The 22,264-nt window shown below is 31.9% G+C and overlaps 2 protein-coding genes across 3 annotated transcripts in view; both read right to left on the bottom strand.

The window, feature by feature from the left end:
* The window catches only part of oys (lysophospholipid acyltransferase 6), a 312,406-nt gene that overhangs the window by 127,204 nt on the left and 162,938 nt on the right, over positions 1-22,264 (bottom strand). The window lies entirely within an intron of this gene.
* Positions 128-21,897, bottom strand: LOC140440714 (troponin C, isoallergen Bla g 6.0201-like). Of its 2 annotated transcripts, none has more exons than XM_072531078.1 (6): positions 21,805-21,897; positions 12,910-12,937; positions 8,126-8,241; positions 5,724-5,874; positions 3,035-3,166; positions 128-265 (listed from the first exon to the last, which is right to left on the bottom strand). In XM_072531078.1, exons 1-6 carry the CDS (start codon positions 21,805-21,807, stop codon positions 240-242), a joined length of 456 nt encoding a protein of 151 aa, XP_072387179.1. In that variant the 5' UTR covers positions 21,808-21,897; the 3' UTR covers positions 128-239. The 2 variants fall into 2 exon arrangements, with proteins under 2 accessions (XP_072387179.1, XP_072387178.1); XM_072531077.1 differs by having other exon boundaries at positions 5,724-5,877.

Genomic DNA, 22,264 nt, shown 5'->3' on the forward strand with positions numbered 1-22,264 from the left:
ACTATACAGTGTTATAAGCTTATATATTTTACAATAATATTATTATATTGTTTAAACAGTTTATGTAGCTACTACGTATTGAATATAAGAATGTTAAATATTAAAAGTCAAATAAATCAAAGGCAAAAGGATGCGATAACTTTATTTTACATATTTTTTTTTAAACGATATTAAGAATTATTTACAAAAGTGTGAGAAAAGTATTAAGTAAATGCTGAAATTGCCAATACCATTTTTCTTTAACCAATCATCACTGCTTTAAATTCTGAAAATAAAATTAAAACATTTTTAAAACAACATTTTCACAAATTGAATAATTCGAAGACCACTTTGCAAATAATTCTAAGTACTTATTTTAAATAATCCTCCAACCTCTTCTACTTTTGAACAAATTACTATATAAAACAAAAATTAAGTATCCATCCCGTTGTGACTACAAAAGGGGTACTAATACAAGGCATCGATTTATTACTCTTATTATATTCCAGTTTAGAAAACGAAAAATTTTAGAAAAAACATTAGAGAAATTGACTGGAACAAGTATAGTAAATACATAGAAGAAATTTAAATATAGAAAATTAATCATATGACCACTTCACAAGTATAATTAACCAAGCAGTAGAAATTGCTATCCCAAACAAACAAGGCAGAGGTATAAGAAAACTGCAATATCAAAAAAAGTGCCTTGGCGAGAATGCACTGAAATAATAAATAAATGAAAAAAGGCGTTAAAAGAACTTAAAAATAATTTTAATCTTAATAATTATATCAATGCAAAACACATAATTGCTAAATGAAAACGACTTCTAAAAACAATAAAAAGGCAAAAGTTTATGGAATATTGTGAAAATAATAAGAGACCAAAATAAATTAATAATAAAAAAAAAATAAATTACAAACAACTTATAATTGAAAAATTCTATTCTAAGCTTATTAATCTCTACAAGAATTAATATTAAACTCAACAGTCATCCGGGTTAAACCGCATCGATTTTCATTGCGCCTAGCTTTCGATGCTCTTTGATGTCTTTTTCAGGGATTCCGAGGTCTTAGTCTCCCGAGCCTAAGGCAACAAGTTAAACTACCTCAGATTCGCTGACGACATAGTGATTATAGCGAGCACATTCGAGGAACTGCAAATTATGATGGGGGAACTAGCAGCCAGCTCGAAATACGTCGGCCTAAAAATGAATATGAAAAAAACAAAAATAATGACAAACACAAATAACCCCAGACGTATAACTATAAATGGCAGTGAGATAGAACAAATCCAGGAATATATCTACCTAGGCCAAATCCTGAGACTTGACAAAGAGAATCAAAGTGCAGAAATTACTAGAAGAACAAGACTAACATGGGCAGGATTTGGAAAACTTAGTTGGATACTTAAGAACCGCAAAATACCCCAATACTTGAGGAGCAAAGTGTTCAACCAATGCATCCTTCCTATCATGACATATAGATGCCAAACTTGGACCCTAACCAAGGCAAACATGAATAAACTAGCCACGAAAAAAAGAACAATGGAAAGAGCAATGTTAGGTATACGACTGTCAAATAAAAAGAGGAACGACTGGATAAGATCCAAAACAAAAGTCGAGGACATAGCAACAAAAATTGCCAAACGTAAATGGAGCTTCGCGGGCCACACGGCTAGACAAAAAGACCAACGTTGGAATACTACAATACAACATTGGAGACCTTACGAAAGTAAACCACCAAGAGGAAGGCGACAGATGAGATATGTTGATGACATTAAAAGAATAGCCGGAACAAATTGGAAATATGTTGCTCAGGATAGAGACCGATGGAAGGAGTTGGGAGAGGCCTATGTCCAAACATGGACGACAGAAGGCTAAGAAAAAGAAGTCTCCCGAGCCACCAGACACGACATTACTGGTACTGGGAACAAAGAACGGTTTATTTATATGTCGATGGTGACGTGGTTTGGGTGGAGGTTGGCGTGGGGGTAGCGTGTAGATTAGCGCGGAGATTGGCTCGGGGGTTGGCACGAACATTTTTGACAGTAGTAATTTGATTGGCGGATGGAGCGTACGATATTTTCTTTGTGAGAGGTTTCCATGTCGAAGGTATTCATATGCCGTCATCATTTTTATTGAGACAGTTTGGCTTTTTTAAAATTTTATGGCTTCTCAAATAATTCTTGGTTTATAGAAGCAGATGGGGGCTATGGTTCTGGAGTTTTCAAAATCAATTTAGTGACCGGTATGAAAATGGTGTTAAACAAGAGCTAATATTGAATCGAAATTGGGAGCAGAAATGGAATGTTTATAAATCCTATTTTGCAATATACGATTTTTTTGGCCTATATAAGATCGAGGAAAGTTTGCGCAAAAAATTTTATAAACTCCGTGTTGTTAATTTGGAATGTTGTCATTGATTGATCGGACAAGAGATGTTGGGGGGTTAATATTGCCATTATTCATCTTAATTTAAGAATTTTGTCGATTATGTCAGTAACACTTCTGATGTAAGGAAGAAAAGCTTTCGTATGATAAGCGGCTGAGTCTTTGGATTGAGATTAAGTGTGAGATTGATGTCTGTGAATGCTCCTATTGATGTAATTTTCGCTGTAACCGTTTTGAATGAGGGCTTATTTTAATCTAGAAAGCTCAGAGATTCTACTTGCATCATCGCAAAGTCGTATTGATCTGAAGACAAGGGTATTACTGAATTAATTTGTAAAGTTGGATGATGAGAGTTGGCATGAGAGTAACGATTGGTATGAGTTGATTTTCGATAAACAGAGTCATGAAAATCTCGGGATTGGTTTTTATTTATGATAACGTCGAGAAACGGTAGGGATGAATCAGTTTCCACCTCCATCGTGAACTGGATACCAGGATGTATACCATTCAGGGATGGGTTTGAAAAGACACCAAAGCATCCCTTCCATGGGAAAAATATTAAAATGATCGCATTGTAGGATATAAAATCGTAGAGATGAGATGCCAAACTTAATAGATGCAGGTGTCAAAAATATGCAATTCATACATTTGTTAAAAGCTTTTACCTTCCCAGTCCACTGTTCCAGATCCATCAGCATCAATCTCATCAATCATATTGTCGAGATCATCTTCCGTCAGCTTTTCGTCTAATTCTCTTAAGATTTCTCTCAAAACTTCAATTGTTATAAATCCATTCCCTAAAATCAAGAAAACAAACAAAATAAATGAAAATACAGGAATAATAAGACCATGTCATCTGAATGGTCTTAAGGCGTGATATGCCCAGTACATAAAAAAGGCAATCAGCTTCAGTGTCACAACTACAGAGCTATAATCCTGTTGACAACTGCTTACAAAATACGAAAGGCTACACAGTTGGCATAGTTGGAAAATACTAGACCAAATTTACTCCAGAAAAATCAACAGTTGACCAGATTCATTCAATAAGACAGATCCCCAAGAAAATATTAGACACCCATCACCTATTCGTCTACTTCAAGGTTTGATACGACAGTGTCAAGAGAACAGTATTATACCAATCAATGCGTGAGTTTGGTATACCAGAAAAACTTGTCCGATTAACGAGAATGACAGTGTCTAACTGAAAAGCCAGCGTTGGGATACAGGGAGAAAATTCTCGATCCTTTGAGATAATGGCTTGCCTCCTATTTAACACTGCCCTAGAAAAGGCAGTCCGAGACACACGAACTAGAGACAGCGGTACTATTTACAACAGATTGATACAAATCTCAGTACACGCTGATGACATTGAGATAATAGGGAGTAGCAAGCAAGATGTTAAGCAATATTTCTTAGAATTGGAAACGGCGACGAAACAGTCAGTTTAGTCATCAACGAAGACAAAACCAAGTACATGTTGGTTACTAAGGGTCCTATGACAAATAAGAAACGGAAAACTGCATTTGGAAGTCATATTATCTTTGAACGCGTTGACAGCTTCACATATCTTGGCTCGCTAGTCACTACTACCAATAAAACAAGCGAAGAAATTAAAATATAATTATATAAAATTGGACATACTATGGAGTCCAAAAACAATTATATCCAAAGAAAACCTAAAATTATTATATACAAAACACTGCTGAGGCCGGTCCTTACATACGAAGCGGAAACATGGACTCTAACGCAGAAGGTTGAAAGACTTCTGGGAATATTCGAGCGTTAGATACTTCGCAAAATATTTGGAGCTATAAACAATCAAGGGCAGTGGACCAAAAGATTTAATTTCGAATTATACCAGTTCTTTAATGATCCAGATGTTGTAACGTTCAAAAACACGGCGACACATAATACGAATGCGTAACAACATGATTGCTAAAAAGCGAATGACAGGAACATTTCTAGGAAGAAGAAGCCGAGGTCAACCGCGAATTAGGTGGTTAGATGGAGTTGAGACCGACTTAGGGATACTAGAGATCAGAAGATGGCAGCCAAAAATCAAACAGAATGGCGACTAATCTTACAGCCAGCCGGAATCCACAAAGGATTGTCGCTAAAGATGATAATGATGATGATGTTTTTTCCACATCTCTTTGCTATAATCCTGTCGTCGATAATCATAAATACATTCATATTTCTCAATAACTTCCACAAACTTCACATTACATGCTGGATCATCTGCCATTTTCTAAACAATGGAAAACCCATTGCCGATAATATTGCTTGTTACATGCTGCTAGTTGCTTATTGATCCGCTCTGCAAGGCGCATGTTGAAATTCTGCTAGAACTAGTTAAATGAAAGCGATAAATCCTATTGATTTCACGAGAATCGTAAAAAATGACTACAATCGCGCAACGTTTGTTTATTTAACACCTTTTTAAAAAGTGACTTCATTTGCGGCAAAATGCAAACATTGCATACGAAAGCTTCACTCTTTACTCCTAAAACTCATTAAATTTTTGTCGATAGGACACTCTGATCAAAACATATCCAATTTTTACGGTCGAGCTGATACTAATTTTATTTAAAATTATTTTCTGCGCATAACTGAGATTCAAAATCGTCGGTCGTTTCAAGCGTTTTTTTTGAGAGCAGGGTTGGTTCCACATATAAAGTAACAAACATTTTTGTTCAAAATTATCTAAGCTACATTTTTTTTATTTGAAACATTTTTTTGAACTGCGTACATATTCTTTAAGTGGAAGCCGGGGGTAAGAGTGGTAAACTTTTTGGAATATTTTTTGGGGTGGCAAAAATGGACATTCTCAGAAAAATTCAGTTTGTTAATATAATTTTTAAAGGTTCAATGGCATCTTCGTCTCTGACGACTGGAGTAGAGGTAAAAATCATTACTATGAGATAGATATAAACCTAAGGGGATTAGACGATACCTACAGCAAAAATTACATCTACAAACTATAGTAACGATTAAAGATCCTGTAAGATGAAGATATCTATGTAAGATATATGTATATAGCAACGATAAAGAAAGTCGTTGTAAGCTTATAGATAACTGCCAAGTAAATGGTAATTATGAAAGTAAAACAGAAATGAGTATGAGAAGAAATGTCCAAAAGGAAATAAATTTAACTAAATATGAAGCAACGAAAAAATCAGTAAAAGGGAAATCCCTTTCCCTTCAGTAAATCAGTTAAGGGGAAAGCGTAACATTACGAAGTAAGCAAAATATCCACTCACGTCAAAACTTTATTAGAAAAATGAATGATTGTAGCATCCACACACAATATCTTTACATACAAAAAGATTTATTCTATGTTAAATAAATATTTACCTTCTTTATCATATAATCGAAAGGCTCCTTTCAACTCTAACTGAATAGCTTCTGTATCTTCATCTTCTTCAACCATAAATTTTGCAGCAAGATTTGCAAATTCTTCAAAACTAACTTCTCCGTTACCGTCTTCGTCAATTTCGTCAATAATCTTCTAGAAGGTATACAAACTTTTAATCAATCATAACATTTTCTAAAATGTACAGTTAAGTTTTAATTTATTAATAGAAAGATTCACTCCTATTACAATAATTTGAATATTGAACGAAAGTAGCGTGTTGTCCGGAGAACTCTTTATATATATAATGGCTATACACCCCAGCTGGGGTTAAACCGCGAATGTTTTCTAGATCCTATTTCTTGAGTGGATTTCTTGAATGGGTTTTCAGTCCCTTTTGTTTATATTATCTTCTTGACAATATCTCTCCATTTTTTCCTGTCTCTAGTTTTTCCTCTTCATTCTATGACTCCTACCCTTTGGAGGTCTGCTTCAACTTCTTGCAGCCACTTTGATATTGGTCTTCCCCTTCTCTTTTTTCCTCCTGGATTCCATTCTAACATTGCGTATGTCACTGCCTCATCTTCTGCTCGCCAAATGTGACCTAACTATCTAACTCTGCATTTTTTTATTTTAGTCACGATGTATTCCGTAATTTCTTCCTTAATCTCTGCTTCTTTATTCATTTTGCACTGTTCTGATTGGTCCTAATATGGTTCTAATAATCTCTCTCTCTGCTATTCTTAAGTTTTCTTCATCTTTTTTAACCATCGTCGTTGTTTCTCCTGCATATAATAATATTGGCCCAATTATGATGTTATAAATGTTCATCTTTTTGTTTTGAAATGTTTTCTTAGTCAGTGTTTTGCTTTTAAGTAATCTTTTGTTTGCAAAATAAGCTTTATTCGCTGCTAATATTTTTCTTTTATTTCGGACTTCCTTTCTCCATTTTTGCTTATTGTAACTCCTAGGTATTTGAAGTATTCTACTTCTTCAAACTCAGAACTTCCTATTTTGATTTTGTTTTTCATTGGCTTTTTCTCTAATCTTAGTATTTTTGTCTTTTCTTGATTTAATCTTAGTCTCATTACCTCCCCTTTCTCTCTTATTTCTTTTAGCATTTCTTTTATTATTTTCATGTTCTTAACAATAATAGCGATATCGTCTACATATGCAATTATTTGACCACTTCTTATTCTGAGATTTCCTTTATTTATATTTCGTAGTACATATTCTAATGCTGGATTAAATAGCGTTGTTGATAAGTGATAAGGCATCTCCTTGTTTTTTCCCTTTATTTATACGGAAATCCTCTGTCTCTCCTCTTTGTGTCTTTATGTTTATTTTTGTAGTTCTCATTGTCATTTCTATTATTTTCTGAGTTTATGTGGAATTTTTAATTTTTTAAGTGCTATTATTAATCCGTTCCTTTTAATTGAATCAAATGCCTGTTTGAAGTTTATGAATAACATTTCCAATTCTAATTTATATTTGTTTGCTTTTTCCATTATTTGTTTTATTGTGTATATTGCATCTATTGTAGATCTTATTTCTGTGAATCCACATTGGTACTGCCCTACTGTCTTCTTTGTGATCATTGATAATGATAACCTCTTGTTTATTACTGATGTCCATATTTTATATGTTGTATTTAGTAACGTTATTCCTCTATAATTTTCACAGATTTGTTGGTCTCTCTTTTTATGTATTGTTATGATCTGCTTTATCTCCCACTCCCCTGGCATTTCCTCTTCTTTCCATATATTTGTCAATACTGTCAGTATTTTTCCTCTCAGTTCCCTTCCTCTGTATTTTATTTGTTGCATATTAATTCCATCTTTACCAGGGGATTTTCCATTTTTGCTTCGTCTGCTTCTTCTTCGTGCACCGTTTCCTCCAGTTATGCATTTTTTCTCCTGTTGTTTCCTCCATCAAGATGGAATTACTACAGAAGACCACTTCTGTAGTAATATCTCTCCATACTTGCTTGTATTCTTGATCCTCTATTATCACTGTTCCCTCTCTATTTTTTATTCCGTTTGTTTTGCCTTGGAGAACTTTTTAGTATTTCAATATTTAGCTCTCGAGTTTCTTTTTGACAATCATCAGAGTGTAGCTCTTTGTACCGATTCCTTATCTGCAATTCATTCGTTATATTTTCGATTGAAAATATTTTCAATCAACTTTTTCCTTTAGGTATGTATTAGATATGTATAAACTGTTTGGTTTTCTAACTATTCTTAATGTCATTACCTTTAAGTCTCTACGAGGTATCTTTTTATTCAACTTGAAGATCTATTATTGAGTAAATAAATCGGACATTAGTAGATTACAAATTAACTCACAAATCAACGGCTGAAATCATGAAATTATTATTAAAACAACTTAAAAGAGAATTACTTACATCCAAGTCAGCAGCAGTTACTCTCGTACCAAGCATTTCAATTATAGTTCCTATCATATCTGCTTCGATGTATCCCTTTCTTTCAATATCAAAAGCATCAAATGTCGATTTGAGCACTACGAGTAAAAATAGAAATATAAACTACTTGTAATATTGTCCTAAAATTATAAATGAATTTGTAAGTCAACGTTTTTTTATATAGAAAGAGGAACTCGAAACGTAACTGCATCATAAGAAACTGTACAAAAATTAAAAAACTAGGTATTTTCAACAAAGGAGGTATTTAACGATTTGGGGAGAAAAGCGGATGGAACGGATGGAAATATAAGGGGAGAAAAAACAAATGGAAATATTAAAAATAACTATTATGAACAATTATTAAAGAAAATGTTCTTATAATTTAAAAAGGGTATGAATACTTACTTTGACTACAAAAAATCATAAATTAATTTACATCAGTATCAGATCGGCTGCTCCATGCCAAAACACAGTAACTGACATAAAATTCGAAACTGCGTTTTTTGCATATATGTACATACTGTGTTATTGTAGTATTTTTAGAGCCGACATATGCAGTATTATCTTGACTGGTTTTGAAGATATGGCTTACTCAAAACACAGTATCTACACTGCTAGTTACATTTTTCCATGTCAAAACACAGTAAGTAGTTTATTTCGTTTCAAAACACAGTAGATACCAGTTGCTGTGTTTTGGCATCTGCAACAGCTGCGCAGTGAGGTCACACGACGATAGTGTCAACAATGTGGGGGTACGAGTTTCATTTCAGTATCTTGTAGCTTGCAACTAGAGACGTGTGGTGTGTTTTTGAAAGTTTATTGTTTATAGGTAAAAGAAATAAATTAGACTTACAATCAATTTAATTTTACCACCCAAAACGACCTTTTTCGCTTTCTAAAATTTGCAAAGCATCTTCAGGTCAAGCAGTATAAAGTAAATTAAATGCTAAAATTATGAATAGCCCATATTAGGGTGCTGTCTTATAAAGATATATTCTCCGTTCATAATTTGTTGAGAGCACGAAATGTGCCTCTAACTTATAAAACGGTCGTAAACCATAGGCGTTCCTAAGGTGTTTATTCATTAAATAATAATATAATATTTTTTAATACTGTTATATATATAATAATAATAATATTTTAATACTAATATATTTAGCAAAAAAACAAACTTTTACGGCTAATGTTATGTAATTATATTATATTAATAAAAATAAGAATTTAACCATTAACAATTTTGTAAATAAGAATACCTTATCTCTTTGGATATTTCAATACTAATCTTTGCGTTTAATCACTTTACTAGAAAACCTGGAATTCATATCCGAAGGTACTATTCGTTGCAAGATAATTAGGATGGAATTCCCCAGATTTTTAATAATATAATGGGTATGCTTTGGCCTCGTGCCTCGTTTGTTCAGTTTATATTCGAAACTTAGCTTAAAAGGGTGAAGTTATTACGAACGAAAACAATTTTTTTGTTTAGTACGTTTTTGATCGCATGTAATTTACGGCTCGTCGGTGTGTCCGCGTCTACGGCTGTAATTAGCGTCTCGAATATTTCTTTTGCGAATTATATGCAGTGCGTGAGTGATTTTTTATTCCATATACCTACGAACATATACGTACTTTTCGCTCGTGCTCGTTTTGTTGGATTGTTTGTGATGGCTTCATCATCAACATCATCAAGTTTTACACCGGTACTGTTGCATACAGTCATTAAGTCTGTCTATTCACCAAGAGAGAAGACTATTGTCCTGAATGTTCACGATGCTCTGGTTTCTCAGAATCTAACAAACACTGTTCGCAACATAGTCGAAAGTTGTGCCAACATGACTGGCGTAGGAGAGTCAACTATATATAGGTTCCTATCAGAAAGAAAAAACACGGTATAGCTAACCCAAACACAAACGAACACTTAAAGAGAGGGAAAAAGCCTATTTAAATTGATGAATTTGCCAAAAATGATATTCGAAGGAAAATTCATGGATTTTTTTTCAAAAAAGAAATACCAAACCTAAACAAAATTTTACAAGAAGTTAGAGACGACCCGGATTTGCCTCATATCGGACGAACTAAATTGTGGCAAGTTTTAAAAGAAATAAATTTCCGGTGGGAGAAATCAGACCGAAAATCACTTTTGATTGATCGGGAGGAGATAATATGTTGGAGAAGAAATTATCTAAGATCCATACGAAAATTTCGGGCTGAAGGAAGGCCCATCTTCTACCAGGATGAAACGTGGGTAAACTCAGGTCATACTCTAAAAAAAATTTGTTCAGATAAAAATATATTAAGCTCCAGGCAAGCCTTTATGGAAGGTTGGTCTACTGGTATCTCCCAACCTTCTGGTAAAGGCAGTAGATTAATAATTTCTCACAAGTGAAAAAGGATTTGTTAAGCATGGTTTGTTGGAATTTCAGTCTAAAAGCACAAAAGACTATCACGAGGAGATGACAGCTGATGTTTTCGAACAGTATTTTGAGCAGAATGATTGAACACATACCACCAAATTCAATTATAGTATTAGATAATGCACCTTATCATTCACGACTAGTAGAAAGACTTCCGACGGTGTGGAAAAAACAGGATATTCTTGACTGGCTGCGGAATAAGTATCTGCCATACGAAGATGGAATGGTAAAAGCAGAACTTCTAAAATTGCCCGGCAACACAAATCTAAGTTAAAGGAATACATAGTTGACAAAATGGCGGAAAGGCGAAACATTACAGTCCTTAGACTTCCACCCTACCACTGCGAAATAAATCCAATTAAACTCATTTGGGCACAAATGAAAAGTTATGTGGCTAGAAAAAATACGTTATATAAAATACAAGCTTTACGTGAATTGTTATACGAGTCTTTATAATATATTACAATACAAAACTGGAAAGATGCAGTAAGGCATGTAATAGAAGAAGAACAAAAAATGTGGGATCTTGATAACATAATTGATGCGACCGTAGAGACACAACCCCTAATTATTAACCCTCAAGATGACTCGGATCCCGAAGTTCATGCTATTTATTTTGAATTTGAATAGTTTTCTAATCGTAATTATATATATAAGGTAAGTAATAATAGTTGTAATCGTAAGGTATTAAAGGGGAAAGGCGCAAAATGTCGCCTGTCAAAATGTTTAATGTGTTTTAAATGTATAATTTTTTTTTTCAAATCCTGAGAAAACTAAACAGCATTTTTGAAAAATTTAAAGGCAGAATGAAATATTTTTTAGAATAAATAAAAAGTTTCTTTTACATGCAATATTTTCAATTAAAAATTATACTATATTTTCTCTTTTATTTTCACCCCTGTTACATAATATATTAAAATAAACATTGTAGAAGTTTTCAGGGACTTTCTGCCCTGAGTAATAATGTAATCTTTCATTCTGCGTTTAAATTTTTCAAAAATATTTATTAGTTTTCTCCGGATTCGAAAATAATGGATACATTTAAAACACATTGGAAATTTTGCCAGGCGACATTTGGCGCCTTTTTCCTTAATTAAATAAATGTATCTTTTACAAATGGCAAGAAACTTTTTATTTTTGAATAAAATAAATAAGTTTTATTAAAAAATACAATTTACATAAGTACAATTTAAAAAATATATTTATTTAGTTCAAATAAATGTTTCAATCATATACTCTACGACACTGGTTGTTCATCTCTAAGCATTCAAAATACCCCCGTAATAGGATTATAAGGTATTGTATTCCTTCAGATATAAGGTGGGTTAGTCGAAAACGTCTTAAACCGTCAGTTTTAGGTTGGTTTTTACTATTATATCGTATTACCTATCCTCTCTGTATTTCAGTTTTCTAATTAGGGTTAAACTTGTAGTGAGCTATCAACAAATTGTGAACCGACTGTAGATCAAAAAAGTTATAGTAATTATGCCAATATTACATGTCTGTGTTTATTAATATGCATAAAATTGATTAAGCAGACCAAGTTACAACCCACAAATTGATAAGAGATAATCTATTGAATTGTAATAAATTAGAAATAAACAAAATACTACTTACATGCCGGTACAAGAATTTTTATATAATGATTCGTGACACATAGTTTAAACTCTCTTGTATTGCAGATAATGGGTGATATTCGGTCAATGTTGTAACTGTCTGACAATTAACGAGGAACTTTCTCGAGGGGAGAGATGTTAACAGATGTTATTTTGTGTTGAATGAAAGAGTGATGTTTTATATTATTTAAATTATTAAAGTTATTTATATTTATTAAAGAGATATATTTTTGAAATGTGTGTTAAATTATTGAAATTTTTACAGAAAGAGGACAGTTATATGACAATGAATGAAAGTAGTTGTGCTATTTTGTGGGTGCACAACCCACTCTCGACCAAAAAGAGATGCTGCTCTATTTATTTGATGTAAGATAGACACACAACTAACAACGAAAACAAAGGTGTTGTCACTTAGCTCTACAGACTGCTCGGTCTATGTTAATATACACGTATATGTGTTTGACCCCTTTCCAGCCTGGCAATACGCAGATTTGTTAAAAGAGGATTGTTTTAGGTATCATTAATAGACAGAAATCACACTGTTTATGATCAGGTTCTGTGTATTTTTAAAACCATTTTCGAATAATAAGTTAAAATGTCAATGAAATATGCAATTAATATTACAATTGTTGTGGTTTATTTAAGAAAAAATGGACTAGTTAAATGTTAAAATTTGCCACAAGATAATGGCTTCAGACATTAATTTTGTTGTCTAAATAATAAATTGGGTACTTACTAATTATTTGTTCTCTGTCTAGTTCATTCTAAAAAAAAACCGCCTATTATAATTTTTTAAATATCATGTTTTATTACTTTAAACAAACGAATGCTATGCTGGAACAACGTTGTAAACGCCAATACTTTCATATGTGGGCTTCCTATGAAACAACGTTCTATATGTGCAAAATAATATACTGCTGATTGTGGGGAATAATATGAGACTTAACTTGCCTGTTTTGGTAGTTTGAACATTAGTCAACCTTCAAATTTCGGTGTAACAACGTTGTATATATTAAACTGGGCAGTGTTTCGCGCCAAATTTTCTACACGTGTTTTGTAAGTCAACGTTTTCAATCGTGTAATTTGTCATTTCGAGCTAAATTGGATGAACCAAGTCAGTGATTACCCAAATTAACAGAGGGAAAACACAAGAGTTTAACATTGACAATCGGAGAACGATTTGCAAAGTGAAAATTGAAACTTCAATATTATTCAATCGTATTTTAACCTTTAATTGTGGCTTATTCCCATTTGAATAGCAATTACTTTAACATGCCACAAGAAAATAGCTTCAGAACAATTATAAGGTGTTTTTTTCAATTTGTCGACAAAATGTGATTTGGCGTTTACAACGTTGTTCGAGCATAGCATTCAAATATCGTCTACAGGACATGGTCAGCGTTGTCTTGAATATTGAGGGAAAATATAGAAAATCTGTTGTGTAATATGAGATGATTATATATAATATTGCTGACTTTAATTAAAATCAAATTAAAAATTTTAATATTTTTTCATAAAATTTAGTTTTGTCGCTCTACTGTAAAATTTTTGAATGCAAATCGGTCTTTTCAGAAACAACATGAGTAAATTTTTGGCAATATTGACATTTCTTCATAAATCCGTTTTTTATACGTCAACACACCACTCTAAGCATCAGTCACGACTTGCTGTAATAAACAGCTTAATATAAATACCCAATCAATTCGAAAACTACATGAGCTTAGTCAAGGAAAGACAAAGGATAGGTAACGCTCATTTAATAAACTTTCAAAAAGTGAAGCCAGTTTCGATGTGACCGCCATATTTTCGTGCCTGTACGTTGCCCATTACTACTTCGGTTACCAGATCTACTGATTTTTCAGTAGATCTACTGATTTCAACTTTAATTTTCTGATTTACTGCAACACTATATCAATCTACTAAAAAATATTTAACGATAAAATCATGTTAAAAAATGATCATTATGTCAGTGTTCAATTATAAATTTTGAAAAAAAATCTATTTATTGATATATATCCATTATTCTCAATCTACTGGAGAAATAAAATATGACCTGGCAACCTTTCTGGTGCCTGCTTCAGTTAATTCCATACGATTACGCGTTCCCTCTATTTCCTTGTCTAAGCAGATGAGTCATCGACTGACGGCGGGAATTGTCATTTGTAAACAAAACGATCAAGATGGTTGCAATAAATGGCACAAATAGTGACCTGAATTTAGAAAAAAGTCAAAAAGAGGTAAAAAACACAAGTCAGAAATTATTAATAAAGCTAGGCTGCGTGGGGAAGTATATGAAAATTATAAAGGTAATGTTGTACCTGCAAGAAAACCAGGAGGAGACTGTCGGTAAGTTTTAAGATTAAGAGTTTTACAATGTAAAATTATTATATATTTTTTGAAGTTGTCGCTTGAAGTGCTTTGAAAAAGTTAATGTGGATGAAAGGGCTGAAATACTTGCCAAATTCGGAAGCCTGTTGGCCAAGAATGAAAAAGATTTATACTTACAAGGACTTATGGGAAAGTATGAAGTAAAAAATAGTCGACCTCGAAATGAAAATCCAAAGAATAGAAGATCTAACATTAGTTACTCCGTGACAGGCTCGGTTGGCAAAATTATTGTTTGCAAAAAAGAAAGTCTTTCATGGTTTCATGCTTTCACGATAATTCACACTATAAGTCATAAAGGAATTCGAAGAATTTCTAAGCTTCTTGTATCAGGTAAAGCACCACTAGATAAAGGTGGAAAAAATATTTCAGGGAATGCTAATTCTGAAAATTTAATAGAACCGATTAAGACTCATATTGGTAGTTTTACCACTAAAATTTCAAATTAGATAGGGACAGAGAAGCACTATTTAGACAAAAAATTAAATGTGCGAATTAGGTATGACCTATTTTGTGCCAAATTTTCTGATGATAATAATACTAATTCAGTGAAGCATACATTTTAAAGATTTTCCAGGTACATTTTTTAAACGTCCACAGGTAGACACTTGCTATTAATGTGAACAGTTAAAAATAAAAATTGAAAGTTCATCTTTAAACAACACAGCGAAGCACGTGACCGTTGCTGAATTTCAAAGAGTTGCAAAGAATTTCTACAATAAAATGGCAGAAATTGAAGAGATATGCAAGACAGATGCCACTGTATGTGGCCTGACGTTTGATTATATGCAAAATCTACAACTTCCACTTATTTATTTACGTCAACTAACCTACAATATCTTTGGAATTCATAATATGCAAAAAAATATGGGATGTTTTACACCTTCTACGAGAGTCACGCCAGAAAAAATCCCAATGAAGTTGCTTTATTTCTTATGGATTATATGAAGTCTGAAGTACCTACTGCTGTGAAATAGCTTTACTTATTTTCTGTCAGCTGTGCCGGTCAAAACCAGAATCATACTGTAGTGAGATTTCTACTTTCGTTAGTAGATACTGGAACTTTTAAAACCATAAACCAGTCCTTTCAACAACGTGGCCATTCCTTTTTGACGAACAATATAAATTTGGCGGCAATAAAAAGAGTCATAAAAAACTTTGACCGTATTTACCACCCAAAAGAATATACATATGTGATAGTAAATTCTACACGACACAAAAAATTTCTTGTGAAAATGATGGAAATATCGAATATTTTTTAATTTAAAAAGTGGTGGAAAAAACATTACAAAAAAACGGGTGTGGCAGTCCAGTGGGACTGCCGGTGGAAGTTACACTTCTATACACACATTCGCCGTTATACAAATTTATTTGGGAGTCAATCTGCACAATCATTACATATGTAATTCTATAGGTAAGACATAGCAGAAAGAGAAACAGAATTAATAACAACTTACTAACAATAAAAGATTGAATCAATATTTTGATGAAAATGTATATTTTATTTTCATATATGTAGGAAAGGAGTTGAATACAAAATTTTTTTACACATACTCTGCAGTAAAATTCATTGTTTCTTTTGTTATTAATATAATAATACAATACAAATTAAACTGCAATATCCATAAGTATTTAAAAATGACAATAATGTAATAATATTAATAAAATAAGTCTGGGACTGGGAATCGAACCCCGGTCTCCTGCGTGACAGGCGGAGATACTGACTACTACACTACCGAGGACATCACACAAATGTATTTCAAAATTGACAGTTCTGGATCATACAGTGATTTATTGAGATTATTATTTTAAAATACAAAAGAATAATATGATTATGAACATTTAATAAATAATACAAAACATATCACATAAATAATAATAATAATAATAAATATTTTATTATATGTATAATATTATATGTATATATATATCTTTATATAATATATATATATATATATATATATATATATATATATATATATATATATATATATATATATATAATATTAAATTATATATACAAAGGATCAAATTTATATTCGAGAGAGGAAGAGAGAGAAAATATATCTTATGTCTCTGTCTTACTCATTATCTTACATATGTAATGATTTCACAGATTCACTCCCAACTTCAAAAATGTGTTTGTCTACCGACTCAATAGGCAAAAATAAAAAAGGATAAAAAAATTACTTTCCAGATTTCAAAGTAAAGTATATTCATTTAGCAAATTCCACTCTGTAAACACACGCACGTGTTGATATTCGCCCTCTCATTCGTCAAGAGGCTATTAAATATAATTGATTGCCTTAAGCCAGATGGATTCTCATGTTACAGATCCAAACTTGCCAGTCTGATTAAATTCAAATTGTAGCGTGTTACTTTTCAAGTTAATATATTGTGTGTTACATGTTATAGTTATTGTTAAGTTATTTACTGGTCGTGTTATTTTTTAGAGTTTAGTTTAAGTGTTTAGTATTAAGCTTTATAGTGTGTAGTCAACTTTTAGTATCCAAAAACAAGGTATTTGTTAATCAAAAGTAAAAATAGCTTGGCGTAATTACTTTAATAAAGGTAAGAGAAACCAATATTTTAATTTATTGATGTTTCGAAAAGTTTTATTTCCTTTTTAGTCCATTTATTCACGGTTTTTGCTGTAAATATTAAAGAACCGCTTGGATTGACATGAAATTTGGCATATACATACCTAAAAACAAAGAAAAAAAGTGATATTATGCCGATGTGTGCTTTTGCTATGGGGGTGAGTTTCACCCTTTCTCGGGTGTGACAAAACATGCGTTCAAAATAAGTCCAGAATTAAATAAACTGAACAATTCTAAGCAACTTTTATTTTATACAGTTTTTGCACAAAGTCAATACTTATCGAGTTATTTGTGAGTGAATATGATCATTTTTCAATAAAAAACCATGTTTTTAGATGGTTTTCTCAAATAGCTGAAAAAGTAAGTATGATATCGAAAAACACATTCTTAGCAAAAATATAGCTTATAAAAAGTTAAAAAAAATAATGTACTTATACCTATATGAAGTCTGTAGACTCAGTAAAAGCGAAGTTGTAGCTATTGAAAAGTAATTCAAATTTCAAATCGAATATGTCAACGAGGAATATCAAAAAAATGAAGCACTTTTCGTGGAAAACTTGTTGTCGGGGAAAGTAAAGTGTTTGTTTTTTTTTATTCCTTTACGTTGAAATATTCTATTTGGAATTTGACGAATAAGAACCTACTTTTCATTAGATACAAATGTGCTTCTGGCTTCATACGTACACCATTTTTTTTGCTATTTTATAAGCTATATTTTTGCTAAAAATATTTTTTCGATAAAATACTTACTTTTTGAGTTATTTGCAAAAACCGTCTAAAAACCTTGTTTTTTTGTTGTTGAAAAATGAACATATTCACTTGCAAATAACTCGAAAAGTATTGACTCAGTGAAAAAACTCTAAAACTATAAAACAAAGATTGCTTAAAATTAGTCAGTTTATCCAATTCCTGACTTTTTTTGAAAGTATGTTTTTTCACCCCTGAGAATAGGTGAAACTCGCCCCTAGGGCGAAAACACATATCGACACAATATAACTTTTTTTATTTAACATGTTAGCTATGTGTATGCCAAATGTCATGTCAATCCAAGCTGTTCTTTGGGGAGGTTTTATCGCGAGTGAATGGAATATTTCTGGACTTGAAAATATTTAAATAAACTTGAAATAAACTTGACCGATATTTTCGATGATGCTTGTTTTATTACAATACATATTATTTTTCGCTAGGCTATTTTGACATTACCTCAATCAACTAAGTACATTAAGTTATTAAAGATAAATACAATAACGAAAATGTCAAGCACTGGTACAGCCGATGAACTCCTTGGAATTGATTTAACCCTCAGTCCACCTAAAAAAAGACCAGTAAAGAGACATTTTGACGTTAAAACGAAGGAAATGATTATACATGTATTTAAAACGGAAATGCAGGAGAATCCTTATGTCGAAAAGTGCGATTTCTATTAGAGTAGCAGATAAAACAAGTACTGATATTGTTTCTCTAATATTTATTTTAGAGTGCGTATTTTTACTTTATTTAACAAATATTGTTACTTTTTATCTATTGTAGGCGTGTGTAGCCGTAGTATACGCAATGTGGTTCATGAATACGAAATTACGAAAACATTGTCGACACCAAATCAGTTGAGTATCGTAAAAGTATTGTTAACTCGCTGGATGAATTTGACAGAGAAGCAATAAGAAGAATCATCCATCAATTTTTTCTTTGAAATATCTGAGAGTTGTTAATGAAGATCCGGTTTTGCCCAACTTCAAAAGAACTACGTTTTTTAAATTATTGAAAGAAATAAATTTTAGGTTTTAACGTCGTCAGTGAAATAACATTTTGATGGACAGGGGCGAAATTGTCTTGTGGAGACGAGAATTTCTGATGAAAATTAAGTCCTATAGAAATGAAAAGCGCAAAGTTTACTACTTAGACGAGACTTGGCTAAACGCTGGTCACACCAAATCTAAAGTATGGGTCGACAATTCGTAACGTCTTATAAACAAGCGTTTTTAGATAGACTTTCTACGGGGTTAGAAAATCTTGCAGGTAAATATTTATGTACTGTTGCACTTCAAGTAATGTTTAAAATAATAAAATATTCAGGAAAAGGAAAAAGACCAATAATCTGTCACATTGGCAGTGAAGATAGGTTTGTTCCAGAAGGGCTGTGGGTGTTTGAATAAAAAAAGTGGAGACTACCATGAAGAGATGGACGGGAAATCTTTTGAAAATTGGTTCAAAAATATACTGCCCCGATTAGAAGACAACTTCTTCATCGTATTGGACAACGCGTCTTATCATTCCAGAAAATTGGAAAAAACTCAAACTACTGCTTCTAGAAAAGCTGACATCCAAGTGTGACTGAAATAAAAAAATATAGGGTTTGAGGAATCCATGTTAAAAGTGCAACTGCTGGCTATCGTTAAGGAACGTAAGGGACAATATTATAAATATATCATTGATGAGATGGCAAAAAGCCAAAACTAGTAGTGTTAAGGCTGTCCCCATACCATTGTGAGCTCAATCCAATTGAACTCATCTGGACAGAAGTAAAAAATTATGTAGCACACTACTTTTAAATTTGCAGATATAAAAAATATTTTTTATAATGCAATAAATACTATTAGTCCAACTACGTGGCAGAAATCTGTGCAATACGTTCAACAAAAAGTCGAGTCCAAAATGTGGAAGTTGGGCAATATTATAGAGAACTATATAGAACCCAAATAATAAATCCAGACGAAGACAGGAGCACATGTAGCTCCTCAGACTATGAGTAATTTAAATGGTATGTTTTTATGCTTTGATAAACAATGCTTATGACAATGCTACTTTATTCAAAATGTTCACTTTGTTATGTATCTCTCAGTTAATGAATATTTTATTTTAGCACATTTTTCTTCAATGGAACATTAAATTTTGCTCACAATGATTAAATTTCAAGAAATTCTAACACTTAGAGTTTCAAAAGTAAATATTTTTAAAATTCATATAATATACCTCAGTACGACCCTGTTTTGTTTTCACGTGCGTTTGTTGGCAGATGAGAATTTGTAAAATGAATGTAGTTTACTACCAATTTTTTTATTCTTAAAACCAACCACGTACTATAACAGTATCGTAATATAATAATGGTTTTATTAATAACAACTTTAAACTTAAAATAAGTGATAGAATTCCATTTTTATTAATAGTTCTGGACTATTTGGATAGTAAATTACCAATTAATAAAAAAATTGAAGATATATACAAGATCGTGGACTACATACCAGAGAAAAACAAATCATTTTTTGAAGAGATTATGTAGTGGCCTACTACTTATGCAATTAATGACGATTATTGCTTATATTTTGTTTGAGAGACAATAAAATTTTCAAAAAAGAAATATATTTTTTTTTATTTCTGTACAGGATAGACAACATAAGTCACTTTTTTTAAAACCAGATTGTGACTTAAGAAAAAACAATTTTTACAAAAAACATGTAATGCATAATGTACAGGATAGTGAAATGTTATTGCAACAATTAATTTTAAAGCAGTTTTTCTAACAACTCTTTAAAAAAGTTTTTTGTGATTTACTTAAAACTATAATTTCTGATTCATGTTGTTTCTGAAATGACCGATTCATTTGATTTTTATTGATTTTTTATTCTCAGGTTCTGAATTATATACCTCTTTTTATTATATCGTTTAATATGCAATGCTGTTTAGATACACTAATCTGCTCATGGTACACTTTGTTTGTCTAGAACCTTGTTTGATGTTTAATCTAAATTTATTCCAACAATTAGGATCTAACGGTCATAGTTATTTTGCTAAATTGAAGGCATTATCATAATAACGACCTTCAACCATTTACAACCTTTTGCGGAAGTAATGTGCCTGACACAGAAAGATGAAGAAAGATTTCGGAGAATAGCAATCCCACTGTGCTGAGTTAACGGTGAATGCTGATGATTGATGAACAACGAAATAAGAGAACATTTGAAAGGAGAAGACATCGTCAGATTTATCAAGATACAAAAACACAGATGAGTAAAGCATCTAGAAAGGAAAATCCAGACGCAGTTAACAAGGAAATCACCAACTATAGACCAGTGATGGGTAGACTACGAGAAAGACTTAAACCAAGATGGAAGAATCAGATAATAGAAGATTTTAGGAAGTTAGAGAATGGAAATCTCTATGAAAAAACAGAAGAGAAAACAAAAAGATTATGGAGAGATGTCACATAACCAATTGCTCCGTAAGGAGTGTAGATGCTATGGTAATGATGATGAAAAATTTGTAGACCAGAATCGTCTTACAAACCTTAAAAAAATTATGGAACTAGTTATGGTACACTTTATATTTATGCACACAGCTATCTGAATATTAAAGTGTATAAGTTTTATACTAAGAAAAGCTTGTGGAGTTACACAGAAACTCCTTAATATAATTTTTTAGTTCCAGTATAATCAACAAAGAAAAAATTCTAGACAACTGTTCAGAAATAAATTCTAGAAAGGAAACGGGAAAAGAAGTGAAGAAAATTTTAATATTAGTGGTTAAGTAAGAAAAAAAAAACGAAGTAAATCAAAGTTTTCGTTCTGCAGCATATTTTTGTAAAAGGATAAGCATATAAATTGTTCTTAATATTTCTTAACACTGTTAACACAACTATTTAAGTAACTTACCATTTTCAAACACTTAGATTCAGTTCAATAACCGACGACTGATTTTAGATTAGGTGCTTCTGGAAATTATATATTTGACAAGGAAGAGTCGCTAAAGGGGGGATGAAAGCTTGCAATAATCGAATAATTATAGAACTCGCACTAGGTTCTTTGTTCTCTTTGGGATTCTACTGTTGGTCCAATAATTAAAATTAATTAAGACAGTCAGGGACGTAGAGTTTCTTTGGAGGGACACGTCTCAGTATTTTTTCAGTATGTATGATAATAAATTAACTAAACCATTGGTAACACATTACTCTTGTACGTTATAATATTGTGTAAAGTAAATAATGTCCAATAATAAAGAAATAAAAGAAGATGAGAAGTAGTCTGGCTATAGTTTTAATTGGAGTTGTGTTAAAATAAATAATGAAGAAAAGTTTTATCATATTGGGTTCTACATTGTATTTCAAATTCCGTG

The sequence above is a fragment of the Diabrotica undecimpunctata genome, chromosome 5 (assembly GCF_040954645.1).
Source record: "Diabrotica undecimpunctata isolate CICGRU chromosome 5, icDiaUnde3, whole genome shotgun sequence".
Classification (NCBI taxonomy): Eukaryota; Metazoa; Arthropoda; class Insecta; order Coleoptera; family Chrysomelidae; genus Diabrotica; species Diabrotica undecimpunctata.

Coding starts and splice junctions, on each gene's coding strand:
- LOC140440714 (XM_072531077.1), bottom strand. Junction 8,242..12,909: donor AGACAGAGAACAAATAATTA/GTAAGTACCCAA, acceptor TTTTACTCGTAG/TGCTCAAATCGACATTTGAT. Junction 5,878..8,125: donor TAACTGCTGCTGACTTGGAT/GTAAGTAATTCT, acceptor TATACCTTCTAG/AAGATTATTGACGAAATTGA.